The 27,723-nt window shown below is 43.5% G+C and overlaps 1 protein-coding gene across 1 annotated transcript in view; it reads left to right on the forward strand.

The window, feature by feature from the left end:
* Impa1 (inositol monophosphatase 1) overlaps positions 1-16,307 on the forward strand; it is a 34,029-nt gene extending 17,722 nt beyond the window's left edge. The window contains exons 5-10 of the mRNA XM_038347030.2: positions 1,118-1,222; positions 3,404-3,449; positions 5,440-5,548; positions 8,718-8,826; positions 14,344-14,495; positions 15,250-16,307. Of these exons, the coding sequence (XP_038202958.1) occupies positions 1,118-1,222; positions 3,404-3,449; positions 5,440-5,548; positions 8,718-8,826; positions 14,344-14,495; positions 15,250-15,365 (637 nt within the window). The 3' untranslated portion in view covers positions 15,366-16,307. The remainder of the gene's footprint in view (positions 1-1,117; positions 1,223-3,403; positions 3,450-5,439; positions 5,549-8,717; positions 8,827-14,343; positions 14,496-15,249) is intronic.
* Positions 16,308-27,723: the final 11,416 nt, after the last annotated feature.

Consider the following 27,723-nt stretch of genomic DNA (forward strand, 5'->3'; position numbering starts at 1 on the left):
GCTACATAACCCTGTCTGAGGTCTCTGCGCGTTTCAGTGAGTGGTCCAGAGGTGCCACCATCCCAGCTCCAGCAGATCCAGAGAATCCCTTGGCATCTGTGGTTGCTGGCAGCTCCAGTGCCCTGAGGGCTGTCTGCTGTGTCTACTGGGAGCTCCAGCGCCCTGAGGGCTGTCTGCTGTGTCTACTGGGAGCTCCAGCACCCTGGGGGCTGTCTTCTGTGTCTACTGGCAGCTCCGGTGCCCTGGGGGCTGTCTGCTGTGTCTACTGGCAGCTCCATCACCATGTGGGCTGTCTGCTGTGTCTGTAGTTGGCCTCTTCTGAGACAGGGAAGGAGAGACAGTGTGAACAAGATGAAAGCTGCCAGGCCAGTACTGAGGCCATGCAGCTGTCGCTCCTGCTGTAGTCTAAGTTAGGAGGCAGCTTCACACTCAGGAAGTGCTCTATGGCCTCTCCATCTTGACAGGAACTAGAGAAGTGGTGCTCTTCTTATTTATTTCAGTTTGTTTGATTTTAAGACAAAGTCTCACTCTTGTCCAGGCTGTCCAGGAGTTGATTATTCTTTCTCCTATACCTAGAGTGTTGGGATCCAGGCATCTGCAGCCCTGTGCTCTTACTTTTGAAATCTCTGTATTTCCTTAATTTTTCATTTTAAGGATGACCTTTGCAGATGTGCGTGTGTTTCCCTGCATTTATGCCAGTATTGCATTTAGGATTTTGGATTTTGTACTGTTTCACATGCCTTTGTTGTGGAGAAAGTAGAGCTTTGTTATGTTTGTGTGTGTGTGTGTGTGTGTGTGTGTGTGTTTTATTTTTAGAAAGAAACTAGGCCAGGTGGTGGTGGCTCACATCTTTAATCCCAGCCCTGAGGAGGCAGAGGCAGGTGGATCTTTGTAAGTTCGAGGCCAGCCTGGTCAACAAAGCGAGTTCTAGGACAGGCTCCAAACCTATAAAGAAACACTGTCTCAACCCTCCCATCCCATCCCCCCAAAAAGATGTACATTAGAATAATAGTCTAGGCTTGGCTTGTGTTTAATGGTAGACCTTGTAGCTTAGGAGATGAAGGTTAAAGTCCTGAATCCAATGTAGAGGTTAGAAGTTTGTGTTTCTTGCTTTCAGTTTCATTGGGGAAGAATCTGTGGCAGCTGGGGAAAAGACAGTCTTCACCGACAAGCCCACGTGGATCATTGACCCTATTGACGGCACGACCAACTTTGTGCATAGGTACGCCTTTAATTTAATGTCATTACTGCTGTGTTTTGGGGAGGGGAGATGGGGGACGATTCTCTGCCAAGGCAACGCACACTTTAGGAAATTGTATACGTTGTTTTGGAAACCACACAGAATGTAGTGGAGGAGCTAAGTGCACTGTGCAGTCTTTTCTGAGATGTGGAGGAAGTGAAGCAGTGGTACCGTGTGGCCTTGTGTGATGGGCCTGGTCTCCACTCTTGTTACTGTGATGATCTAAACATGTGAAGAGTGCCATGGGCGCTCCAGGTCAGTAGAGGAGCTGGTAACTGCACTGATGGGACGCTCGCAGTGTACAGAGTTTACTCGAAGAGAAAAGAGGGTGCTACAAGGGGTGTGGGCGTTAGGATCTGCAGACTGAGATTTGAATCCTCCAGCTTATTCACTGGCTTGTGACTTAGCACAAGTTAGTCTTTCCCAGCCTCAGTTTAAAAACTACTTAAACCCAGGGAGGAGAGATGACTCAGTGGTTAAGAGCACTGACTGCTTTTCCAGAGGACCCAGGTTAGATTCCCAGCACACACACATGGCCTCTCACAACCATTTGGAACTTCAGTCCTATGGGATCCAGTCCCCTCTTCAGGTCTCCTCACATGTTGCACGAACATGGTGCTTAAGCACCCATAACCATAAAAGAAAAATAAGGGCTTAAAAAATGCTTAAAATCCAAATGTTATAGTTCACTATCTATTGCTGTGATAAAACCACAACCAAAAGGAACTTGGGGAGGAAAGGGCTTATTTTATCTTAGTCTTTCCAGTTCATCGGCGAGGGAAGCCAAGGCAGGCACTCAGGGCAGGAGCCAGATGCACAAACGGTGGAGGACTGCTTACTGGCTGGCTTCCCTGGCTCGTTGTGCTGCCTCACTTCTATAGCCCAGGCCCACATGCCCAGGGGTGGCACCACCCACAGTGGGCTGGCCTTTCCTACATCAATTAGTAATTAAGAAAGTGCCCTACAGACATTCCCAAAGGCCAGTTTGGTGTAGACAGTTCCTCAATTGAGATTTCCTCTTCTCAGATGTCTAGGTGTGTGGTGAATTGACAAAAACTATAACACTGGGTATGATAATATAATCCTCCAACTTGGGAGGTGGAGACAGGAGGATCATGGGATTGAGGCCAGTGTCAACTACATATTGAATTTCAGAATAGCTTAAATTACATAGTGATACTTTATTTTTTTTTAAAAAAAGACCTTATAATTTTATATATTAGTAACACCTGCTTCATAGAATTCCTTCTTGCTAGGACTCTTATTGTACACGTTCCTAAGAACTCAGTATAGTGCTTGGCATGGTCCTATAAGTTGTCTTGTACTGTGCATGCACACACGTGTGTGTGTGTTATGTTTACAGTTACTAAAGTCTGTAGAGCTATAAGGCATAGAATCCACATGGGACAAGGCACCGCACCTTTAAGTATGAAAGCTGCAGAGATGCAAGGAATAAAACAAAAGGCTGTGATGTGTTTTTATTACAATAAAAACTCCATGTTAAATACTTATGATTATTTTCAGTTCAGAATTTAAGTTTATCTCAGTTATGTTTGAATCTATTTTACCTAATTTTTTTAGAATTCCAATTCACTTGTGTGTGAGAATATAGTATCTGTGTACAAACTAGAAGCCATAAAAATCACTGTGGCTAACAGTTTATTTTTCTAACATTCAGTTCCAAATTTCATGTCAGAATAGGAACAAACAATTTTTTCTCCCTGTGTTTATTGCTGGTGGGGAAAATGAGAGGAATGGTTTTCTTTTAACCTGTGACCAGTACTAAATTTGCGTTTTGAAAATAAAGCCTTTACATAGCTACTTTATTTACAGTATTTGACATTCAAGAGCTGTAGCATGGTGTACAGGACAATTTCCGCCCCACTTCTGTCTCTCTGCTACTGGGGATCCAGTTACATTGTTGCCAGGTCCTTATGACCCTTTCAGTCATGTGAATGCCTGTAGAAGCATCGCGCGTGCGTGTGTGTGTGTGTGTGTGTGTGTGTGTATGTGTGTAGATCGTACCTCTTTCTTCAATTTATATACATAACTTATGACATATTCAATCTTCAGGGTTATGAGAATTAATTTGAAAACAATCTTATAAGTACTTGTTGAAATTAAATTCTGTCTTGGTTAGTTTGCAAAATTTTTTTTTTAAAGGTTTCCTTTTGTAGCTGTTTCAATTGGCTTCGTTGTAAATAAACAGGTATGTCTTAAATGTATGTTCCATCAAATATCTTGCTTTCCTTTTCTGAGAAAAACATAAATCTTTCTTGTGCTCTGTTTGTGCCACCGCATCACTATAAATGTAAACCACAAGACTGGTCATCTTCGCATGCATCTCCTCCAGGGGACGAGGTTGTTTCCCACATCACTGTAATATAAGCCACAAGACTGGACATCTTCGAATGCATCTCCAGGGGACGAGGTTGTTTCCTGAGAAGACATAGTTGGAAAGAGAAATTGAACACAAGTAAAGGAAACACAAACCACCACCATACTTCTGACACATGCAGCTATGACAGGGGTTAATGTGACTTTAACTGTCTCAGATTGACATTTTAAAATGAGTGGGACATTTCTAAGCATGTCTTCATGATGTTAATGCAGGGAGACATTGAAAGACGACGATATGTCATGGGCCAGAGAATGGGTGGACATAGCAGGGTATGTTAGGAACATAGACGTAATTGAATGCTTACATACCAAACCCAGTAGAGTGAAATCTGTTGGCTACTGCGGTCTCTCTGTTCCCTGCTGTGTGACTGCTATCTCAAGGAGCTTGTGTGCTGCATTTGATCAGCATGAACAAAAGTGTATTTCAGAAATTTCTGAAATAAAAGCCCAAGGCTAAGTGCTAGGGCCTAGTGTATATAAACCTCTCAATTGAATCCCTAGCAACATGCATGCACAACACACACACACACACACACACACACTTAGTACAAATGAGCCCTTGGTTATAGACTGCATTGTTCCTGTAGCATGCCCAGTGGTCCTAAATCAGCCTTTAACATAGACTCAGCCTGAGCAGAATGTGGTCTCTGCTTTTGAAGCCGTCCTTTGTTACAGTCAGGTGTGTCCTCAGCTGAAGGTAGCGTGTGGAGGAAGACAGAAGAGAATAAACCAGCCTTCTGTGTGCAGTGTGCGGCTTCCTAGCAGAAGACGTCTTACAAGTTGGCTATGTTAGTTGCCACTTAGAAAATTTGAAGTTTTCCAGAAAGGAAGGAAAGAGAGAGGGCGGGAGGAAGGGAGGGAGGAAGGAAGGAAGAAAAGAAAGAAAAGTCTTACCAGAAAGAACAGTTTTTTGGCCTCTTTAAAAGAGGTTTTGCAAGACAGTTACAAAGCATAGCCTCCTGTGACGGGACTTGTTGGAGCCGACATGATTGTTAGTAGTTGAGTCTGTGGACTTGGAAGTACCTGAGAATCTGAAGTGCTGGAAGGGAAACGGAAGTGGTGCAAGATGGGTCGAAAGCCTGAGGGGTCAACTTCTAAGGGACACCCGAGGGAACATGGAGCTTTCCTGTTAAGTACTGAAGTGATTTGAGGATGACCGCTTGTCTCCAGTTTTTTAGAGCAAAGCCTTTGGGGTCAGCAAAGGGTCGTTACAGATGCAGTAGACGGGCTGGTCAGTGCAGACTGCGGACTGCAGGGCGTGAGCGGGAGATGCCTTGACACAACTCGGGAGTTGGCACACAGTGGGGGCGGGGCGCAGGGAAGTGTGCTGAAGCTGTTCTCCTGAGGCTGGGGAGGAAGAAGGCAGTTGCCTCTTCAAGGCCAAACCTCCCAATTACCATTGTGTTAGCAATTAAATTCAGCATGGAGGTGTAGGGGGCAAGAATTCAAATGAGCAATATGGACGGGAGATGGTTAGTGAGAAGGAACCAGAAGAGGAGGATCTGTGGATAGTTTGTCAGAGAATGGATGAGCAGGGATCCTAATGCAGGAGGACACAGTGTCCATTGTAGAAAATACAGAAAGCTGTCTCCGTCTGAGGCTAGGAGAGAGGGACAGTGTGCTCTCCTTGTCTAGACTTGAGTGGGAGGAGTGAGACTGAGGTCTGATGACCTACTGTGTTTGGGCTGTTTGAATAGAGTTTGTTAATATTCTAGATTTTCTTGTCACTTTATTCAGAAGCTGATATCAATTAATTGAAAAATATTGAGGTTTGCTAAAAGGCTTGTTTCCCACTGCAGATGGAGTTTGGAGTTGTGTATAGCTGTGTGGAAGATAAGATGTATACTGGCAGGAAGGGAAAAGGAGCCTTCTGTAATGGTCAGAAGCTTCGGGTCTCACAACAGGAAGGTAGGTGTGTCCTCCAGTGCCTGGTGCCCTGAGCGAAGTGTGCTTGCAGTTTACATGTTCGTATGTAACCTCTGCACTTAGCCTGTGTTAGCTGACTCCGGCTCGTATGTAACCTATGCACTTAGCCTGTGTTAGCTGACTCCTGCTCGTATGTAACCTCCGCACTTAGCCTGTGCTAGCTGACTCCTGTTCGTACGGGAACCTCTGCACTTAGCCTGTGCTAGCTGACTCCTGCTCGTATGGAACCTCTGCACTTAGCCTGTGTTAGCTGACTCCTGCTCGTATGTAACCTATGCACTTAGCTACTGCTAGCTGACTCCTGCTCGTATGGGAACCTCTGCACTTAGCCTGTGTTAGCTGACTCCTGCTCGTATGTAACCTCTGCACTTAGCCTGTGCTAGCTGACTCCTGCTCGTATGGAACCTCTGCACTTAGCTAGTGCTAGCTGACTCCTGCTCGTATGGGAACCTCTGCACTTAGCCTGTGTTAGCTGACTCCTGCTCGTATGTAACCTCTGCACTTAGCCTGTGCTAGCTGACTCCTGCTCGTATGTAACCTATGCACTTAGCCTGTGCTAGCTGACTCCTGCTTGTATGTAACCTATGCACTTAGCCTGTGCTAGCTGACTCCTGCTCGTATGGAACCTCTGCACTTAGCCTGTGCTAGCTGACTCCTGCTCGTATGGAACCTCTGCACTTAGCCTGTGCTAGCTGACTCCTGCTCGTATGTAACCTCCGCACTTAGCTAGTGTTAGCTGACTCCTGTTCGTATGTAACCTCTGTACTTAGCTAGTGTTAGCTGACTCCTGTTCGTATGTAACCTCTGCACTTAGCTAGTGCTAGCTGACTCCTGCTCGTATGGAACCTCTGCACTTAGCCTGTGCTAGCTGATTCCTGCTCGTATGGGAACCTCTGCACTTAGCCTGTGTTAGCTGACTCCTGCTCGTATGTAACCTCTGCACTTAGCCTGTGCTAGCTGACTCCTGCTCGTATGTAACCTATGCACTTAGCCTGTGCTAGCTGACTCCTGCTCGTATGGAACCTCTGCACTTAGCCTGTGCTAGCTGACTCCTGCTCGTATGGAACCTCTGCACTTAGCCTGTGCTAGCTGACTCCTGCTCGTATGTAACCTCCGCACTTAGCTAGTGTTAGCTGACTCCTGTTCGTATGTAACCTCTGTACTTAGCTAGTGTTAGCTGACTCCTGTTCGTATGTAACCTCTGCACTTAGCTAGTGCTAGCTGACTCCTGCTCGTATGGAACCTCTGCACTTAGCCTGTGCTAGCTGACTCCTGCTCGTATGTAACCTATGCACTTAGCTACTGCTAGCTGACTCCTGCTCGTATGGGAACCTCTGCACTTAGCCTGTGTTAGCTGACTCCTGCTCGTATGTAACCTCTGCACTTAGCCTGTGCTAGCTGACTCCTGCTCGTATTTAACCTATGCACTTAGCCTGTGCTAGCTGACTCCTGCTCGTATGTAACCTATGCACTTAGCCTGTGCTAGCTGACTCCTGCTCGTATGGAACCTCTGCACTTAGCCTGTGCTAGCTGACTCCTGTTCGTATGGGAACCCTCTGCACTTAGCCTGTGCTAGCTGACTCCTGCTCATATGTAACCTCCGCACTTAGCTAGTGTTAGCTGACTCCTGTTCGTATGGAACCTCTGCACTTAGCTAGTGTTAGCTGACTCCTGTTCGTATGTAACCTCTGCACTTAGCCTGTGCTAGCTGACTCAGGACTGTACTATTTTTCCTTTCCCCTTCTGACCTCATTTTTAGTGTGAGAGTTGGAGCAGGAGAAGCAGATGGCAGGGAGCAAGTGCCCTCAGGGTTAGGTGACACTGACAGAAACGTGTGATCTGTGTCAGGGTTCCTCTTCTAAGGGTTCAGGACATAGTGCTTCAGCCACAGTGTCTTATTCTTCCTAGAATTTCTGGATTTTACTGGATGCCACTCAGCCCATTATTGGTCAACAAATCATAAATAATGCATGTTAAAGCTGAGATCAGTTGGGCATGGGGAATAGTCCTGGAATCCCAACACTCAGTAGGTAGAGGCAGAAGGATCAGGAGTTTGAGGCCAGGCTGGGCAAAGTAAGTTCTAGAGCAACTTATGCTTTGTAGCAAAACTTTATAAGAGAAAAAAATTATGTACATTTTCCCAGCAACAACAGCAACAAAAAATCACCTGAGAATCCTTAAGAATGATACACAGTAGTTTCTCAGTCTCTGTGAGGGTCAAGTTCCTCATATAAAATAATGTATTAGCATATACCCTGTCCACACACCCTTATTTTCTTTGTCTCTAGGTAAGTTATGGCTAATACACTATTGACGCTGTATAAATGGTTGTTATAGTCTGTGGCCTCCTGAGATAATGTGGGAGAAGTTTTCATATTCAGTAGTACAGGGTTTCTTTTTGGGAATGGGGTGGGGGAGTTGCCATCTGAGAGGGATTAAGTGTGTGAGTGTGGACCCTGTCTTTACAAAGATAAGTGTGTGTGTTTGTGTGTGTATATACACACTCAGTGAGTAGAACTGTTCCAGTGTGACAGGTGGCTGGCATTGTATGTCACCTTGCTTCCATCACGTCAGTCCTGCATCTCCAGCCTGCACCTTCAGTAGCCTTGCACTTTAGCTGGTGCTTTACGCTTGCAAAGAGTCTGGAGTTTGGAATCTGCAAACTCTCCTAAACTAACCAACCAACTTTCCTTCCTTTCTATCCTTCCTGTCTCCCTCCTTCCCTCCTTCCCTTCCTTCCGGTTTTGTTTTATTTTGAAGCAAGGTCTCACTGTAGCTCCTGCCTGGAACTGGGAACTGGCTGTGTAGACCTTGAACTGAGAGGTCCACCAGCCTCTGTCTCCTGAGCACTTGAGTTAAAAGATGTACACAACTCTGCCCAGCCAAAACCTTTCTCTTAAACACTTAGGTTGAGGGCATGTTTTTTGTTCATTTCCTTTTTTGTTGTTTATTTTTATTTTTTAATTACAGGGTTGTATTGAGCACCATACCTAATTTTATGTGTTTTAACACTTTAAAGCTTGGAAAAATGTTTGATAAAACTAGGAAAAAGGATTTAAATATCCCATTTTATTCTGAATTGTGTTAGATTTATTCTAGAGTTTTGGTTATTGACATCCAATGGTTTATTTGAAATAACTTCTCTTTTCAGATATTACCAAAGCACTCTTGGTGACTGAATTGGGCTCATCTAGAAAGCCAGAGACTTTGCGGATCGTTCTTTCCAACATGGAAAAGCTCTGCTCCCTTCCCATCCACGGGTAAGCCTTCTCATTCCCACCACCCTGCCAGAGAGCTGCACTTTTTAAAGGATTCGCTTATTATTTCTCTCTCTCTCCCTCTCTCTCTGCGTGTGTGTGTGTTTGTGTGTGTGTGCGTGTGCTGGCGTGTGCACATGCATGAGTGCCCTTCATGTGTGTCTGTGTCCATTGTGTTTGTGTGGAGGCTAGAATTGACCTTGAATATCTTCCTCATGGTTTTAGATGAATTTTGTTTGTTTTGTTTCTGATGTTGCCCACATAATTTTGCTGTGCATCTCGGGCAGGCCTTGAGTTCACGGTCCTGCTGCCTCGGCCTCCCCAGTGCCTCAGTCTCGCCGATGCTGGGCTTAGAGGTGTGTGCCACAATGCCAAACCTTGTCTCTCTATTTTTGTCTCTCCATTTTAAGCCTATCCCTTGTACAAAACATAGAATGGAGTTTAATTTATAAGTTAATGCGTAAATGTTTTTAATAGGCAAAGCTATTAATGCGCTGATACTGCTCTTCTACTTTCATCCTGTTTTGTGTTGTGATAGCTGTCTATATTATTTTATGAATTATTTGCTTTGTTTTAAAACTTTTGTATTATAAATCCTTACATTTTTAGCAAATTTCTTTTGTATTAAATTTGTGTATTGTTATATTTGCTTTGTTTTGTGTTTGAGATAGGATGTCACTGTGTAGCACAGGCTGGCCTCGCCTCTTGAATGCTGGGGTCATACGGTTTACACTCACGATAACACTGCTTTCCCACGTCACAGTCATCAGTGGTGACAGGTTATGGAAGTGAAGAAGCCGGAAGTGATGGCAGATGTTGCTGAGGCTGGAGGATGGCTTCATCCCAGAAGTTAGGGTTTAGCCTGGAAAACGTAGTGAGAACCTAACTCAGAATTTATTTTGTTTCTTTATTTTGAAGCAGGTACTTATCCTAGAGGTTTTAGGAAAAACTAGTGATTTGATGTTCTTAAATTTAATAAAGATATTGATTATATAAGTTGTTTTTTCTGACCTTTATTATAGTTGTCTCAATAAAAATTATCATTTAAAAAGCCACTGTCATGAGACATGGTTGAGCGTACCTGTAACCTTGGCCTCTAGGAAGCTGAGGCAGGAGGACTGTAGCGAATTGTTCAAAGGCAACCTGAAGTACACAGGAAGAGACTGCCAGATGAACGAAGCCATTGAGAAGCTGGGCTCTGTAACACTTGTCTGTCATCCCCGGGCACTAGGGAAGCCGAAGCGAGCAGACTGGGTTACATAGTGTGAACTCATTCAAACAATAAAGACAGGCATTTGAATAACAAGAGAATTTTAGGATTCTCTCTTATTGCCAATTGTTTCTACTTTTTCTCCTGAAAGCATCCTCAGGAATAGTCTCTAAGAATTCGCCAAGGATCATCTAGTAACCTAGTCTTGTTTATAGCTGAGTTCAGAGGTTCAGACACGTGACGATCACACAGCTAGGTGGAGGTATGACCATAGCCCTGACTTCTAGATCATTCTCTTCTTCAGTATTTACCTTGTCTTTTAGGAGTAAGATGTTCCAAGTACATGTTGACCGTGCTACCGACTGTGATTTGGGACTGTAAATCTGTGGTCTGTGCAGTAGGGAGTAAGGTTACTGAGAGGCTATTGTCCTTGAAGCAATGACAGGTGCTGCTGAAAGTTGCTGCTGCCGCTGCCTGTTTTAGAGTGGCTCTTTAACTGTGGACAGTAAACAGCTATAAAGCAGCTCCAAGTGGTTTATACGTCAGCTTTTTATTTGCTATTGCCTGATCTGGATTTTTTTCTTAGTATGAACGAGGAAAATGTTAGCACGGATAGTGCTGTTATCGTATCCCTTTCTGTGCTCTGCTGTGTTCAGCGGTTCTTTAAGCCTTCAGTGTCACTTGAGAATTGCTTGTAAAGCCACAATGAGATCAAAAAGAGCCATGGTTTGTCTGACTGAGGCGGGTAAACCAGCCAGGACCAGATGAGGTTACGACAGGCCTGAGACAAAGTAAATTGTGATGAATCAGCTGCTTAATTTGGGGGAACTAGTGCAGATGGGTCCAGCATTTTGAGATTGTGACATAAGATTGTTGTCTTCAGGGTTCATTCATGAGAAATGCAGTCAAGGTACAAAAAATAATCATTTACATGTTTCGTGTAAGTCTACAGTTTTGTGTAAATTTAGATTGAACAGGCCCAGTAAAGAGCAGTTTTATCATAAACATGGAACTTTTTACTAATTTATCATTTGTAACCATTGCATTTGTAGTCTAAGATAAATCGCCCCCACATTAATGACAAAAATGTGGAAATTTGGAGAAATTGTGAAGCGGGTGAGCACGAGAGCAGACCCAGCTCTTTTGGTGCTGCGCATGCTCTCTTCCCTCTCTTAGGCACACTCAGTGTCTAGACGGAGCGGATGAGGATCCATCTCAGAACATACAGTACGGATCTGTGTCCTGCTGTCACTGCTAGCTGAGTAATCTTAGGAGACCCTTAGGGCTTCTTCCTAGAAGAACAAGCTCCTGGGGACTGCCAACCCCCCGCCTGAGAGCCCTTGATGCCCTGGTGGGGGTGACTGTCACCTCGGCTTAGGCGCCTCCAAGTGCTCCAGCACAGGCACTTACTGTGAGCAGTACCGGTCGTTCCTCCTACAACGTGAGCTCTCACTGCCCCGTGTCCTTGTCTCATGTAAGAGGGAGGGAAGAGCCCTTCCTGGGCTTTGTTTCAGATGGTTTCCACTCAGGCAGTCCTTACTGTGCAGCCCAGGGTAGTATCAGCTTCACAGTGCTTCTGCCTGGGCCTCCTGAGTTCCGGGATTCCAACCATCACTTTGTGCTCAGCTCACCTTTCTTTATGAGCTAAAACTTGTCACTTGGAATTGGATTGACCCATCTTGCTAAGTTATAAAACACACTTCAAGTCAAAGGTGTTCTGTTCAAGGGGGAGGTAGCAAAGAAGCTGCCTACATGACTGCCCATTGTATGGTTAAGGTTTGATTGTGCATTTGAGAGAAGGAAGAGCCAAGGGCACCTGGAGGAGTCCACAGCAGAGAGAAGAAGTAGACTGAACATGGCCAGGGCTGGGAAGCTGGAGCCAATAGTAGAGATCATGAGAGAACAGGAGGGCACTCAGGGATAGAGTGCAGTGAGAATCGTGTTGAGGAGGGCACGTAGTCAGGGAGGGAAGGGTCAAGGGATTGGTGTGGGGGCTTTGAAGTGTGTAGCATGTACTTGTGAGTGGGGACTGAGGGAATATGGAACCTGGCATAGCTTTGGCACAGGTAGATACATGCCAGTGAAGCCATGTGTCCCTTCTGCCAGATAAGGGAAAGGACTCATTTTGGCAGATAGGAACTGGTTTACAGGTTCCTGAGGGTTTTGGCTTATGTCTAACTGCCAGACATCCTATAGTCCAGGTGGAGCTGGGCCTAGGCTCAATTATGGATGAGTCAGTGGGTTTGTTCTTTTTTGGGGTGTGGGGAAGCAGGAAATGGAGCACCCTTTGGACCTGACAGGTGTCATGTCATTCCTGTCCTTTTTAAAATTTGGCTTTGTGAAGATACTAGGTTTTGTTTTTTTGTTGTTGTTTTTGTCTTTTGTTTTTAGATACAGAAAAAAAAAATACCCACACAATTCATCAATTCTCTGGTACTTTTGAAAAAATATAAACTTTGAGAGAATGAATCTCTGCCTATTTCCAGAGGTTGAAATATTAGTTACAATAGGAATTTGAAGCAGATATGGTGGTACCCACCTGTAACCTCAGCATTCAGGAGGCTGAAGCATTAGTGAAGTCCTGTCTCAAAAACAACAACAACAACAGCTCCCTGCCCCCCAAAAATCAAAAAATAAAAAAGGAAATTTAAGTAAGAAGTTGAAAGTAACTTACGGACATTATGTTTCCTGCTCCCTGGCTCCTTTCTGTCGTGGTTGTTGCTGTGTTTGTTTTTGAGACAGTGTCCTCTTCTGCCCAGGCTGGCTTCAACCTCCTCCTCCCCACTCGAGAGCAGCGGCTTTCAGATTCCAGTGCTGCCACCCTCACTGCAGGTCCTCATGCTGGGCTTTCTTTTCTTCCATATCAAGCCTGTAGGTCTATAACAGGCTTTATTTCATGGCTACCTCATAACCATAGTTTTGCTACTGTTAAGAATTGTAGTGTAAATATTGTTGGAGGTAGAGGTTTGCCACAGGAGTTGTGACCCACAGGTTGAGAACTGCTGCTCTAACATGTTTATTTCTTAGTAAAAGATTCAGTAACATAACCACATCAAACCTGAGTGCTTCTGTTTCTGCCTGGGCTTCAATTCAACCATGAAGATCACAGGACGGCTTTTAGGAGTCAGTTCCCCCTCCACTGTGGGCTGTAGGAATTGGACTCAGGTCGTCAGACTTGGTGACAACATCTTGACTTGCTGAACCGTCCTGACAGCCTCTGGTTTTGAGGGTCGTTCTTACACACTGCAGCCCCAGCTGGCTTTGAACTTAATATGCAAAGACTTGACCACCAGTTTTAGCATGTGTACATGATTTCTCTTGACTTGGCCTCCCGAGTGCTGAGATTAAGGTGTGTGCCAGTGTACACAACCTAATTCTCATTGCTCATCCATTTTCTTGAAAGTCGTTTCACAGTCTTTCATTTTGTTATGACCTTGACATTTTGAGCATTTTTAAGCTATTAATTGTAGAAAGCATTGATATTTTTGAAAAGTTAAGACCAAATAAATGTTCATGCAGACCCCAGCTGGCCTGTTGTGGGTTCAGGCACAACCACAAGGCCTTTCCAGTTGGCAGTGAACAGTGGCACGGTGTCTCACAGGGCCTGGAGATGGTTTGCACTGTGTTGTCTGTGTAGAATGAAGGGTGCTAGGCTCCAGACAGCAGAGCACACAAGTGGCACTGTTCTTCCGTGTTTGTCTGGTTTGGTTTTTTTGAGAAAAGGCTGGCCTTGAACTCCTGGGCCTTCCACTCCAGCCTTTCTCAGGTAGTGTGATTCAGGTGTGTACTATCATGCCTGGTTCTCTCTGGTATTTTGTTTTGTCTCCCCTTAAAGACTTTGTTACCATGCTTGTTTGTCTTATTAAATGGTAGCTTTGTGATAAATTCCCGATTTACACAGTACATCGTGATTAGATTGTTTCAAGAGATTTGTTTTTATTTTTGTGTATGAATGTTTGCTTGCATATATGTGTGTGTACCACATACGTGCACTGACTGCAGATGCCAGAAGAGGACATTGGATCCCCTGGAACTGGAGTTCCAGGTGGTTGTGAGCCACCATGTGAGTGCTGGGAACTGAACTCAGGTCCATGCAAGAGCAGCAAAATATTTAAATTTTATATACTTCATTTTTAAGTATATAGAGATCATTTTTATAGAGAGAAAGTTTAAAGTATATGGAGAATACTTCTATCCACAGTTATTCTCTAGATTGAAGCAAGCAATCACAGTTGGCGTTGAAAGTGACCTTAAACAGGAATACGTTTTCTAAGAGGATTTTCCCCACCAATCTTTACTTTTCGCGCTAGAATCCGGAGTGTTGGGACCGCTGCTGTTAACATGTGCCTGGTGGCAACTGGAGGAGCGGACGCGTACTATGAAATGGGCATCCACTGCTGGGACATGGCCGGAGCTGGCGTCATCGTCACTGAGGCAGGCGGAGTGCTGATGGACGTGACAGGTGAAGTCATGGCACCCAGAGCGTGTCTGCTGCACATCTGTTAGGCTTCCCTTTCTGTGTGGGCTCTAAAAAAAATGGCTGATACATGTCCTGATAGAAAAATGGGCTGTACAATTTCCTATAAAATCAGACAGTAGGAGATAGAGGCAAAGATAGTAGCTAGTTATAACACATACTGAGAAATGATTGTGACTCTTCAAGGGTGAGTACCAGGAGCTCCTGAGAGGCTTTGGGAAGGTCTACTCTTTTCCAAAGCTTGTTCCATGAACTTGGAAGAGGCCATAGTGAGGATGGACAGCGGGCTTTGTCCACCACGCCTCTTGCTCTGGCCTAGGTCAGTTAAATATTAACTTTGAGCAGAAGGAGAGATTGGAGAGAATAAGCCTGGGTTCCAAGAGTTTACTGAGGAGATGTCGCAAGGTGAAGCAGGAAATGGGAAGAGAGCGATGTGCAAGAGCATCGGAGTCAGAGGGTGTGCGCGCAGACACTCAGGCGGTGCAGAAGTGTAAGAGTGCCCACAAGAAACCTAAAGGGAGGGTGGCGTTCCAACCTGAAATCCCTCATGTCGGTACTTACTCAGAAAAGATGCCTAGAAACTGCCATCATCTCAAGACCAAACGCTGCCGTTGAGTGATAGATTCTTTTTTCTGTTTGAAAAGAAAACTAAGCCTTATTAAAATGATAGCATGGCCATAGATACAACTGTGTACTTGCTTTTCTCCTAATTGGTTTTCCATGTTTGATTTGATTTCAGGTGGACCATTTGATTTGATGTCTCGGAGAATAATTGCTGCAAATAATAAAGCATTAGCCGAAAGAATAGCCAAAGAAATTGAGATAATACCTTTACAAAGAGATGATGAAAGCTAGTTGGCACAGGACAATGTCCAGCTCCATCACACTTGCTGACCCTGGGATGTTTGTGATGTATGATGTCATTGATTTAAATTTGTCTTTGAGGTCCTGATTTTAAAATGGGAACATTTCAGATGGCATACGCAAAATTAGATGGAATAGTTGATTGTGGAAAGTATCCAGGAAGTCTAGTTAATGAACTTGCCATGGGATAATCACCAGTGCACATGACCCCCTTAAATTTTAGTATGCTACTTATATGCACAATTCTCAATTGTAAAGTTTTTGTTTTGTAAAAGTCTTTCTCTTTCTTCCAAAAGCCATATTTAGTTATGTGTGTGACTCTACAGCGGGCTCTCTCCTCGCAGAGACCTTTGTTGTGTTATTCTCTGTAATTCGGCACTGGCACAGTACCTGTCAGACAGCGGGCACTGAAGTCAGCAGCTTACGGGGTGCCTGGAGCTGCGGCTCCTGTTCTGACGGCACCTGTTGTGAAGCTAGTTTACCTGACTGTCCTTTTCATATTCCATACTGCCATTTCACAGGACTGCAGAGACGATTGCTTATTGTGGGCATTTCTGCAGTTAACATAGTACTGTGTGCTGCAGGTTCCGTCTAAGCCCTCATGCTAGAGAGATTTTCACGGCAGTCTTTCAGGTATCTGCTGGAGTTAGTTACAGTGTCACGTTTTACTAAATGAACTGATTTGGCTGTGCTGACGATGTATTGTGGCATTGATGGTGAACTATTTGATTTCTTTCCAAACTCCTTGCTTAATTTCATCACTGCTGTCTGTATACTCTATAAGGATCATGGGCCTCTCAAACCCAAGAAGAAGATTTAATGGTTCCTGTTCCTTTTGAAAGGATTAATTTATTGTTCAGTTTATTGTTTTCGCCTTGGCCCTTGGCATATGAACAAATCTTTGTTTGTTTGTTTGTTTGTTTGATTGATTGATTGATTGATTGATTGTTTTTCAAGACAGGGTTTCTTTGTGTAGCAGTCCTAACTGTCCTGGAACTCTTGTAGACCAGGTTGGCCTTGAACTCACAGAGATCTGCCTACCTCTGCCTCCCGAGTGCTGGGATTCAAGGTGTGTGCTACCACTGCCCGGCTATGAACAGATACTTTGTTCACTGCCCGGCTATGAACAGATACTTTGTTCTTAGTATGTTTGAGCCTGGCCTTTGATAAAATAAAGTGTTCTTGTAAGTTTGAAGGCAGGAATTATTTTATTATTGAGCGATTTAATGTATTAGATCTCTGTGACACTCTGATTGGGGCTCTGTAATTGATATATTTCTGCTGTTAGCCACATGACTTAAACATCACATACCATTAAATCCTATTACAAGACAGGTTATTTTGGAGATTAGATTTATTTTAAGACTATTACGAATAACATTTTATTTTACTGTATGTATTTATGTACCCCAGGCTGGCCTCAGAATTGTTATGTAGCTGATGATTAACCTCAACTCCTGATGTCCCTGCCCTTACTTGCTCTAAGTTCTGCGATACAGAGAGAAGCAGGGCACCATCATGTTACTAGTGCTGAACCCAGGGCCTCATGCGTGCTAGATCAACATCCCAGCCCATGATTAACGTTTAAATTAAAAGTGTAATTAATGATATATTATCAAAGTCTATGTCCTCAACTCTTTTTAGGAGTTTTGAGTTAAGTTACAAATATTTGAAACTAATGTATATGATTGGTTATGTATTTTTACCTTTTGCATATAGTTTTCCCAATATAGCTAAATACTTGGTATTTCCCCCCATGGCTGTTTGTGTCTTTTTATTCTATGTGCAATTGAGTATTATCTGCCTGAACATTACTTAGATGTTAAAAAGAAGGATGATTAGAAAGTAAATTACCCCAAAATAATTGGGAAATCTTGTTTCATGTGACAGAATGTCCTCTGTTTAGCCTGTTACTGTATCCCAGTATTTACTTCTCTAGTTCTCATTTCCAGGGATTTCTTTCCCTGATCTCTCTGCTTTTGAGAACCTTCAGCTCTCTGATAAGTGCTCCTTTGTTTGGGAGTGTATTAAAGCTGGCTTTCTGCAGCTTGAGGCTGTATTTAAATGCAAGGCAAAGAAACAGTGATTGGTCAGACTGAGTCTTACTTCATTGTTCGTGTGATTAGAAAATACAGAAGAGTCTGCAAAGGGATCATTAAAATTAATGATGTCACTGGAGACGAGGCTGATGCCACTGCTGTCTAAGCAGGAGTGTGTGCAAAAGCACTGAATGAATTCATCAGCATAAGGAGTGATCGGGTGCTCCCAGACTGTTTTAATGGGAACTGTAAGAACTATGCACACAGCAACTCTAAAGCATTACTGAGGAACATGCTGAAGATCCTTTAAAATATTATATGGGGGTGGGGTTGTATGCACGAACTTCAGTGTGCCCATGGCTGTCAGATGGCAACTGCAGGAGCTCTTTCATTATGTTCTGGGGATCCAACTTAGGTCGCCAGGCTTGGATAGGCCCCCTTCCCACCAACCTATATTGCCAGCTTGGAAGTTTTGGTAAACGTAATGTATACTTTGGAGTCCTTAGTATTGCTCAGATGTGAATTCTCCCAGGTGGATATATAGTTTCAGTGCCTTCCCATTCAGAATCCAGGTGGTTTTAGTTGTGATTGGTTAGCTTGTGCCTTTGTTGCTGTGGCAAGACAGCGCGCGCACCATGTCTGGTTTGTGTTTTACAGAGACAGTGCTCACTCATGGCCTGGAAGAAACAGAGGGAAAGATTGGCATTCCACAGTTGCCCGTGAGGGTGTGGCCCAAGTGGCATTAGGATCCCATGAGAGCGTGGCCCAAGTGGCATTAGGGTCTTGCCTAGGTCCCACCTTTTCACTGTCTCTGCAGGCCATCACCCTGGGAAAGAAACCTTTGATTATTTAGGGTTTTCTCCCCAAATAAGTATTGTTATTTTGTGTTCGTGGGTATTTTGTCTGCTTGCATGTCTGTGTGACAGTTTCAGAAGATCTGGAACGGAGTTATGGACAGTTTTGTGTAATCGGACAGCTTTTTTGTTTCCTGGACACTCAAACCCAAATCTCACAAAAACTATATTAATTACAGTACTGTTTGGTCAATGGCTCAGGCATATTCCCAGCTAACTCTTCTATCTTAACCCATTTTTATTAATCTGTGTATCACCACAAGGCTGTGGTTTACTGGTAAGGGTCTGGCATCTTCTCCCTCAGTAGCTAGATGGTATCTGCTTGACTCCACCTTCTTTCTTCCTGCATTCAGCTTAGTTTTCCCACCTACCTATATTCTGCCCTGTTATAGGCCAAAACAGCTTCTTTATTAACCCTGGTAATAAAACATATTCTCAGTATACAGAGGGTAATCCCACATCATCTCCTCTTTTCTGTCTAAATAAAAAAGGTTTTAACTATAACATAGTAAAATTACATATAACAAAACCGTTATCAAGAAAGAATTAGTTACAATATTTAGTCTATTTGTATTAAGCAAAATTAAATACTCTTTTATCTTTATGAGTCTAAAGTTTTGCATCTAATTTATCTTTTAACTAAGGAAAATTATATCTTCAGTTTCATCAAAGACCAAAGAAGGATATATAATATAAAACAGGAAGTGCATAGTAAGCAACCTCTAAAACTCTAGAATTGACGAGATGTTTTGCTGCCTGAACAGTCACCCAGAGTTCTTCTGTTTGTTGGGGCACCCATCTTCAGCCTACAGGCCCATAGTATCTGGCAGACTTTTCCATAAAGCAGGGAATTTGAAAGACTGTTTAGCTTATATTGGCAGTTTGTCAGTCACTTTCTTCTGTGTCCTACAGAATGTCTGACAGACTCATGAAGCAGGAACCCTGAAGGAACATCTCACCTTCTTTTGGCAAGTTTGGCAGTCATTTTTCTGTGGGTTCTGCATGTCAAGTTTATATAGTATACTGTCAAGCAGTTCAGGCAAGGCTAGAAAGCTCTGTAAGGAGCCTCTTTGATGCTCATCATCCTCTTGAAGCAGATTGGTGCTGCCAGAAGCAGACATGTCTCACTGTTGAAAAAAGTCTAAGTTCTTAAAACTTTTTAAATGCCATATTCTGTAGTTTGAAGTATTGAAAATTATCTAACTGAAATATATCTCTGTATATCTAGAAAACCTAACTAACATGACTACAAGTTTGACTATTATAAATGACTATTTAATTTGCAATTTTAAATTATGCATTACATTTTTAAATGAGCTATATAAACATAATACTTTAAATAAGAGTAGAAATATACATATAACAAAACTGACCTTAAATTTGTATCCATAAACCAAAGTCCATACCGTTGTAAACTATTCATTTCTATACCATGTTGTTATGCTGGAGTCGCAAGACCCCCAATGAGACCACCACAGAGCCGACTCCTGATACAATTACACAAGGTTTCTTTATTGTTTTACAGGCTTGCAAGCAGGGGTGCTTTGTCCCACACACTGATGCAGTGGGTGAGGGAGAATGGCCCTGAGCTCATAGTGCAGGGGGTCTTTAAAGGGAAAAACCCCAAGCAGGGAGTTGTATGCCTTGGTGTTACCAAATTGGGTAGGAGATAGTCGGCTCTGAATCAAGAAAGGATTTTTTGTAGCTTTCCACTAAACCACCCAAAAACTGTTGAAAAAAAAAAGTTTGTCTATCTTTCGATTGGTTGTCCTCCAGTCTCTGGGCAGCCAGGCAGTTTTTGGGTTTAAAGTGGGTTTAGTCTTGTCTCTTCAGTACCCGCCCCTTTTAGAAAGATTTACTGTGGCCATTAACTACTTAAAGTCAACCCCCTTTAAGTGAAAACAAGCATTTATAAACAATCATTTTGGGGATTTGGCCATTGTTTTTTACAAACTGCTTCTTGCTGTTAGTTGGGCAAAGTATTTTTAAAGTTCATGGAGACGTTTTGTGGAGTCTTGTTCCATCAAACCATATTAACCTAGAAGGAATCCATAGAGAACCTCTTAAAAGTGACATCTTTAGACTCAAATTTTGAAGTCAAGATACCTTTAAAATATATATATGCTGGCTTAGCAGATCCCAGAATCAGATGTTTCTTAGCAGTTGGCTCATTCAGTCCAAAGAAAACACAATAACACACATAATCTGGACTCTCTGTATTTTTTATTTTTATGTGGCTTATTTGTTTTTATATTATTTTTACTGTCTCTTAAAGACTTTGTTTTATTTTTTAAGACTTTCTTTTTATAACTGTCTATAATAATTTTCCTCTTTCTCTTAAGTCTATGTACATTTTTTAAACTGTGTCTCGTTTGGAGGTCTTTTGTGTCTGAATCTGTCCTACTGTGCATCTGAAATCCTTTTCTGACATGGAGGTTTTGTTTTTTGTGGTTTTTTTTTTTTTTTTAATGGTAAATGGTGTGGTCGCTGCAGCCCTGGGTGCTGGTTCCACCTCTCTCAGCCTTTCAGTATGGCAGAGGTATGTTTACTGCTGGCTCTCAACCACTAAGCCTCCTCTCCCTGCATTTAGGTTCTTTTGAGGCAGTTTTTGCCATGCAGTCCAGGCTGGCCTAGATAGAATTCACAGTCTTCCTATATCTGCCTCCCTTATGCTACCATTACAGGCATGTACTGCCACACTTGCTGGGACCAGCCCTTTACTACACATGTCTTTGGAGGATAGCCGGTTTCCAAATTCTAACGAGGTAAAGCGAGAAAGTCAACAACTATTACAGAAATGCAGCGAGCCCTAAATGGCTAAAACCACTGTGAAGCGGAAGGCAAAGGAAGAGCCAGACTATGGACAGAGTGCCATAGTTAATGCAGTGGGGTTTGCCCAAGGTCAGACAAGCAGGCCTGTGAGCTCGGAGTCCCAGTTAGACGTGGTTTAGTTTATAAAAGATACCACTGCAACTGGGTAAGGAGAAGGTTGGTCTTTCCTTCAAGTGGCACACAGTTGATGTCCCCGGAAAGAGAAATGCCGACTCCTTCCCATTGACGCCAGGATCAATTTTGAGAACTAAAATAGTACAGACAAGCAAACTACGGCCGCCAGGATGAGTCATTGTGGGTAAAGGTGCTTACCTATGTTTGATCCCGGACTCATGTGGTGGAAGGGGAGAGCTGACTCCTGGAAGCTGACCTCTGATCTAAGCTTGTGCCATGGCTGTGCAAGCCCCACCCCGATATTAAGTGTTTTAAAAGTAAAACAGGTGCTGAGAGAGCATGTTTTCTCTCACGTGGCAAACACTTGGTCAACAGTGCACATCCAGCCCACTCAACCTAGAGAGAGATGAATCAACGGAAGTTAGTAACCATCACTGGAACACCACCAAGGTGTCCTGCAGTGCTGGCTCTCAGAAGATGCAGGTAGAAGGATCAGTCTCAAAAGAGAAAAGAACTACAGCTCAGGAAGTTTACTCTACAAATGTGTATATGGTAGAAATGGTCTGTATAAAAACTTCCACAAATAAAGGACAATGCATTTGCAAATGTGTACTTCACAAAACAAGCAAACATAAAACTACTCAAAATAGCTATTTACCCAAGAAATGAACACAAAAGCCTGGCAACACCAAATAACAGATACTTACCTAGGAAGATGGCATGGATTGGTAACCATGTACCAATCTACCTTGTACCGCTGCTGGTGCACTTTGATGTAAGTATTTCATGAGACTCAGGAAGTATCCAATCAGGAGAGTGGTGTTTGTCTCAGAACCCAGTCTCCACTCCTTGGTATATACCTCACAGATGTATACCTCAAATATCCACCCTGCATGGCCAGAGTTGCCCTACTTCTAAAACTGACTGTACCAACAATAGACTGGCTTTAAAGGGTGGGGAGGAGTCCCATAGAATACTACACAGCATGGAAAAAAGGTGGAGGGAGGTGATAGATACCCAGAAAAATGTGACAACTTCTAGCCTGTCTCAGCCACTGCTTCTCAAAGGCATACACTCTGAAATCACCAACAGTGATCTAATTTAAAGAAGTCAAATTGTGCTGTACCCAAATCGTGCCTTTAAGTTGATCTGCATTTATGACCCCTTGTTCTGTTTTTAGAATCACCTTGAACGTTTACTCTGTCCACATCTCTGTTTCCTGTCCCCTTTCTTACTCTGGTATGTCACTATCTCTAGGCTGCGCCCTTGTCCTCTTGTTCACAACCGAGGGAGTCACACGTGTCCATGGATTCGACCATCTCATCTTCGCTATGGACTCTCTGGTCTTGATCTTCAGCCATGTTTTCTTCCTGAATGTATTTCTGGCTCCCTCCCGAGTTCCCCCTCCAGAAGGTCCTGGACGCCAAACTGCTGGTTTTTCTCAGGGTGTGATATGTTCTGTGTGCTCTCCCCTTTTGTACTGGAACTCGTTTACTTGCTCTGTCCTTTCTTCCCAAGTCTCCAGTTTGTCATAGCCAGGCGCTTTCGCTATACCCTTGGACATTCTCATTGAACACTGCAGCCACACTGGGGACTATTGTGCGCTGGACTCCCTGCCAGCTGCCACTGCACCTGTCCAGATCTGTAAATAATCTTCCATTTTACGCTTATAAAGATGCCTATATGTCACAGTGGTTCTTTTTTCCTGGGCTCTACCCTTAGCACATAGGCTGTGCCGGTATTTTGTACTTGTAGATAGTGTATGTATCTTTGCCTGCAAAAAGCCAGGAGGCCACCAGACCCACTCACAATTTGTAAGGAAATTGGAGGATTAGGAGGAGTGGATACAACTAAGTCACAAAGTGTTTAATGTCAGCACTGGGTAAGAAGAAACATACTCGGGTGTGATCCTAGCACTCAGGACACCCAGGCAGAGGGATTTCAAGTTCTGGGTCAGTAGGGTCAACACAGGAAGCCTTAGCTTATACTATCAACAAAAGTGAAGAAACTGCTTCTTGAGAGTGCCAGCCCTCATCCTGAGTTGGGTCTCAGCTTTCAATCTCACACGTCAATCTGTTTAGGAGGAACAGAAATGTACTGTGTAACTGAGGCTTTAACATGCTCTACCTCTAGAGTTACATATACTATGTTCATCTGTCTTATGTACTTTATCCTTTCAAATCTACCATGCACAGCACTTGTTTTCTGGGCTGCTGAGGTTGTAAGTCAGACAATGTATTGGCTACAGTAATGTCTGAAAGTGACTGGCCATGAAACCTCAGCACACATTTGTTAGAAGGGCACGCTCCATGAAGGCAGCTAATTTGGCCATTTTCATGCGTGTCAGAGTGGTTCAGAACACTCAATGTAAACTCTGACACTGGTTGTTTTGGGGCATGGTGTATTCTTCCTCCTCTTCGCAGGACCGTCATGAAGTTTCAGCACAGGACAGAGAGTGTACTTTTGGATGCTGTGGTCAGACAAAGCATAGCATCTCTCAGCAGCATGTCAGGCTTTGATGACAAGGAGGAATCTCTTCTCTATTCTAGATCTTGTCTTTACATTTTCTTCAGTGTCTGCAGGCTTAACATTGAGTGTGATCTAATCTAAGGGTCTTTCTGAATGAAAATCTCGGCTGTGGTGTCATTGCAGATGGTCGATTTGGAAGGAAGAACAATCAGGGGCCCACAGGGTTTCCAGGACAGAGATCTTTAAAAATAACCCAAAGTATTTTCTTTGATAGTGATGTTATTAATAGCTTTTATTAAAGCAAGAGGTTCTTATTTTCAAGGCCAATCCGGGCTTGTATTCTAGGCTAGAGTATTCTGTTTTAGCTAGGGTTCAAAGAGAGACCTTGTCCCAAAACTAAAGGTTTGCATTTATTGAGCACAGTTACCATGCATTATGCAGCACACTGGATAGTCAACATATTTATTACTCATAAAACGCCAGGGAGGGTGGTGGTGGACGCTTGTCATCCCAGCATTTGAGAGACTGAGGTATATGAGGCCAGCCTAGGCTACATAGTGAATACCCAGCCAGACAAGGCTACCAGAACAAGATCCATCTCGATAAATGACAACAAACAGTAATCCAGGGGAAGCTATAATTTCCATAGAAACAAAGATGCTATTCAGTCAGCCAACTTTCTTCCTGCTCAGATAACTCAGCTAAGCCACGAGCTCCTGTGGAGACCCCTGGATGCACATCAGAATCATCTGGGAGCTTTGGACACATGCCGCTGATGAGGTGCTAGCCAGGGACCCTGATTTTCCAGGCCAGAGTGCTGTGGACCATCCATGTTTCCATTTCCCAGGTGATGCCATCAGGCAGCCAGGATGGAGAAGCATTCTGTTTCCCAGAAAGAACCGATGCTTACAAGTAGCCGGGTTACTTATGCACTACACTCTCCCACCCCCACAAACGAAGACTTTCAAGGTTCATGTAGAAATGTTGTTGAGTCAGCTCCTTGCTTGAAAAAAAAAATCTAATTAGCTTTTCTGAGTTCCAAAAACCAACGCTAGATGGCAAACAACACAGATCATTGTGTTGTTCCAAGTGTTTATTTCTGAAACATTTTATTTCTCATTCAAATAACGACCTCAGCAAATTTTGACATCAGTAATGTAGTATTCAAGCCAGTGGTGCTGATCCATTATTACTGTAAAACAAACAAGCAAATAAATATCCAAATAAACAAACAACACAGGGGATTCTTTCTGAATTGTGTTGTGGGCTGACTCACATTCCTTCACCCAGACCTGGGAGTACCCATGTATGTGATGCCCTGGATTTTAGCTGCACATTTAGCACATTCATTTTTAAGAAAGCTAATTTATCATACACATATACAAGTAAAACACCTGTCGTTTTTGAGAATTCTTTCCCTATTCGTGTATTTTAATATCCTTCTTAAGTAATTGACCCACTTAGGAAAAACATTTACACGTCTTGGTTTCCTTTCTCGGGCGGCTTGTGGCAGCCTCAGCAGTATACAGCAGAGGGCGCAAATGCACCACTCTCCGCCACTTCAACCGCTCTAGAAACTTCCTGGAAGATTCAGACTCAGGCGAAATCTGTGAGGAAATCAAAGAACTGCACGGACTGGGTTGCATTAAAGAATAGTAACATTTTCACTGCCGTAGTCTCAACGTCCGGATACCCTCAGCTTCCACTCCTCCAGATGGCTGCAGCTGTCCTGCACCCTAGCTGTGCTCAGGGCAAGCGGAACGGGCTGCGCCTGGGAGCCGCGGGCTTCTCCAGGAAGGCAGTGTTCTGTTCTGTGTTTCTTTGCTGTCTTCTCTTTTCAAGTGTGGTGTTCTCCCATCACACATCAACTTTCTCATAAGGACCGGGGAAGTCTGGGCCTTGTAGAGGCTCAAGCGCCAATGTACAAATGGCCGCATTCTCCCAAAATACCATCTAAATTGATTAACCTGGACTGCAGAGCCATTCAAGAGGGTACCAATACCAGATAGACAGGGTCCAGCTGGATGCTTTTAAGCTTCAGCAATATACCTTATCTTCTCTCCATTGAATATTCAGAGCAAGCTGTGTTTGGACTTGCTCTTATTTTTGCTAATTCTACCCCCACCTTTCTTTGTGAGCCCACCTGAACTCTTGTTTGTCTAACTTCTGTTTACATTGACGCACATTCTTAATCTTATGTTGCCTGTGACTTCCTCCAGGAACTCTAATTTCTCAGATTCTGCCTTTCTTCGTTCATAATTAGTACTTGGCCAGCCGTGAGATCAGTGTTAGAATGGTACTTAGCATTCACAAGGCCCAGGGCTCAATCCCTGGGAGCAGGAAGAACAGTCAAACAAGGCGGTCCATGTGTAATCCCAGCTGTGAGGAGGAAGAAGCAGAATGATCAAGGATTCAAAGTCATCATCCTTTACCATATCCATATGTATATCCACCCTGAACTAAAGCCGAGAACCCCGAGCACAGTGCTTGCTGCACTGCAATACTAATTGTTCCTATTAGTATTGGAACTAATTCCTCCTTTGCGCCATTATCAATAATTCCTCCTTTGCGTTCTCAGTATCGAAGCACAGGACTTGGAAAACGCCAAATCCATCAGCATTTAATGACATCTCTTACGCCACTCATACTGAGATCGGAGAGCAGAACTGCAAGCATGCCTGCAAACCATAGTTTGTCTAAAATCCCAAACTGCCCCTCTCCCAGAGACACTAAAGACCACGACGTCCAGTACTTAATATGTGAGAAATCAAAGACAGCGAGATTCTATGGAACACCCCAGAACCTTGCAGATCACTTCAGACTCAAAAGTGACAGACAGGAGAGACAGGAGATATAAAAAAATATGATAAACTTTCTGTTCTACTACAAAATTGAACAAAGCTATGTGATCATGTAGCATTCAACGGGCAGTGAGAACTTTGGGTGGTCAGCATCAGACTTAAAAAGCCAGTCAGTCTTTAGTTCTCCGGGGGAGCAATTTGCATGATTACGATAAGCCCCACCCACTGTCCCTCCCTTCTCCCCTCCACCTCTCAAGGCTGGAGAAAGAATATGCTGTGAAGATAAGATTAAACCGGAGTACATCCCTTCAAAACCTCCTGCGAGTTCCCAGCTAATCCTCCTCACTAACAGGACTCTGAGGCCTGGCTGTTTCGCTGACCTATTTACCAAAAGCTGCTTTTTTCTGTTTTGATAGAAAGACACAGCTAGGCCCATCTTAGTCCCTGCCCTAGCTCAGACCAAACTAGCAAACATAAGGTACCAGAGACTATCATTACGGTTCTGGCTTCCATTTCACCAGTCTCGACAAAGCACAGAACTGTGGGAAAGCCTAGCCTGAAGGTCACATGACCAACCTCCTGCAGATCCCTATGTCTGTGCTGCGAGTGTCCAGTGTGTTCCCAAGCTTCTCTTTGTCACGTCTAAAACACTGTCCCCTCTGAGTTTAATGTAAACACTGTGTTATTCTGAATTTTAAATCTCTCTCTCTCTCTCTCTCTCTCCCTCCCTCCCTCCCTCCCTCCCTCCCTCTCTTCTGAAAGATCAATGGAAATTTATAGCATGACAAGCTTCAGGATCTCACCTTATATCTATAAAATTTTGAAAGTGTGTAGTTGACCCTGAGTGATTCTAGCTTTGTGGGTTCTTTGACTAACTCAGGTTCTAGTTCCTTTACCAACGGAACTAGTGTCATCACCAGGTTTCTTCATCAGACTTCATAACTAGGTGTTAAAAGCATCAGTGACTCGTGGCTAGATAGGTAGACTAGAAAGTGTTTTTGTTCTTGATCTTCCTATATCACCCATGCTTTTATCTTTGGTTTGCCTTTATTCTTTCTTTGACATCACTTTTAATTTATATTGCATATCCAAATAAGTCACTTTAAGCCTGTTTTACAACATGGCAGGGAACAGATAACTAGACAAACACATTAGTAATTATTATATCCAACTTCTGTAGAGAAAATTATATTCTCGGCAATAAATGCCCAGTGAGAACCTTTGAATGTGCTGGAGAAGG

The sequence above is a fragment of the Arvicola amphibius genome, chromosome 11, assembly GCF_903992535.2.
Source record: "Arvicola amphibius chromosome 11, mArvAmp1.2, whole genome shotgun sequence".
NCBI classification, from domain to species: Eukaryota; Metazoa; Chordata; class Mammalia; order Rodentia; family Cricetidae; genus Arvicola; species Arvicola amphibius.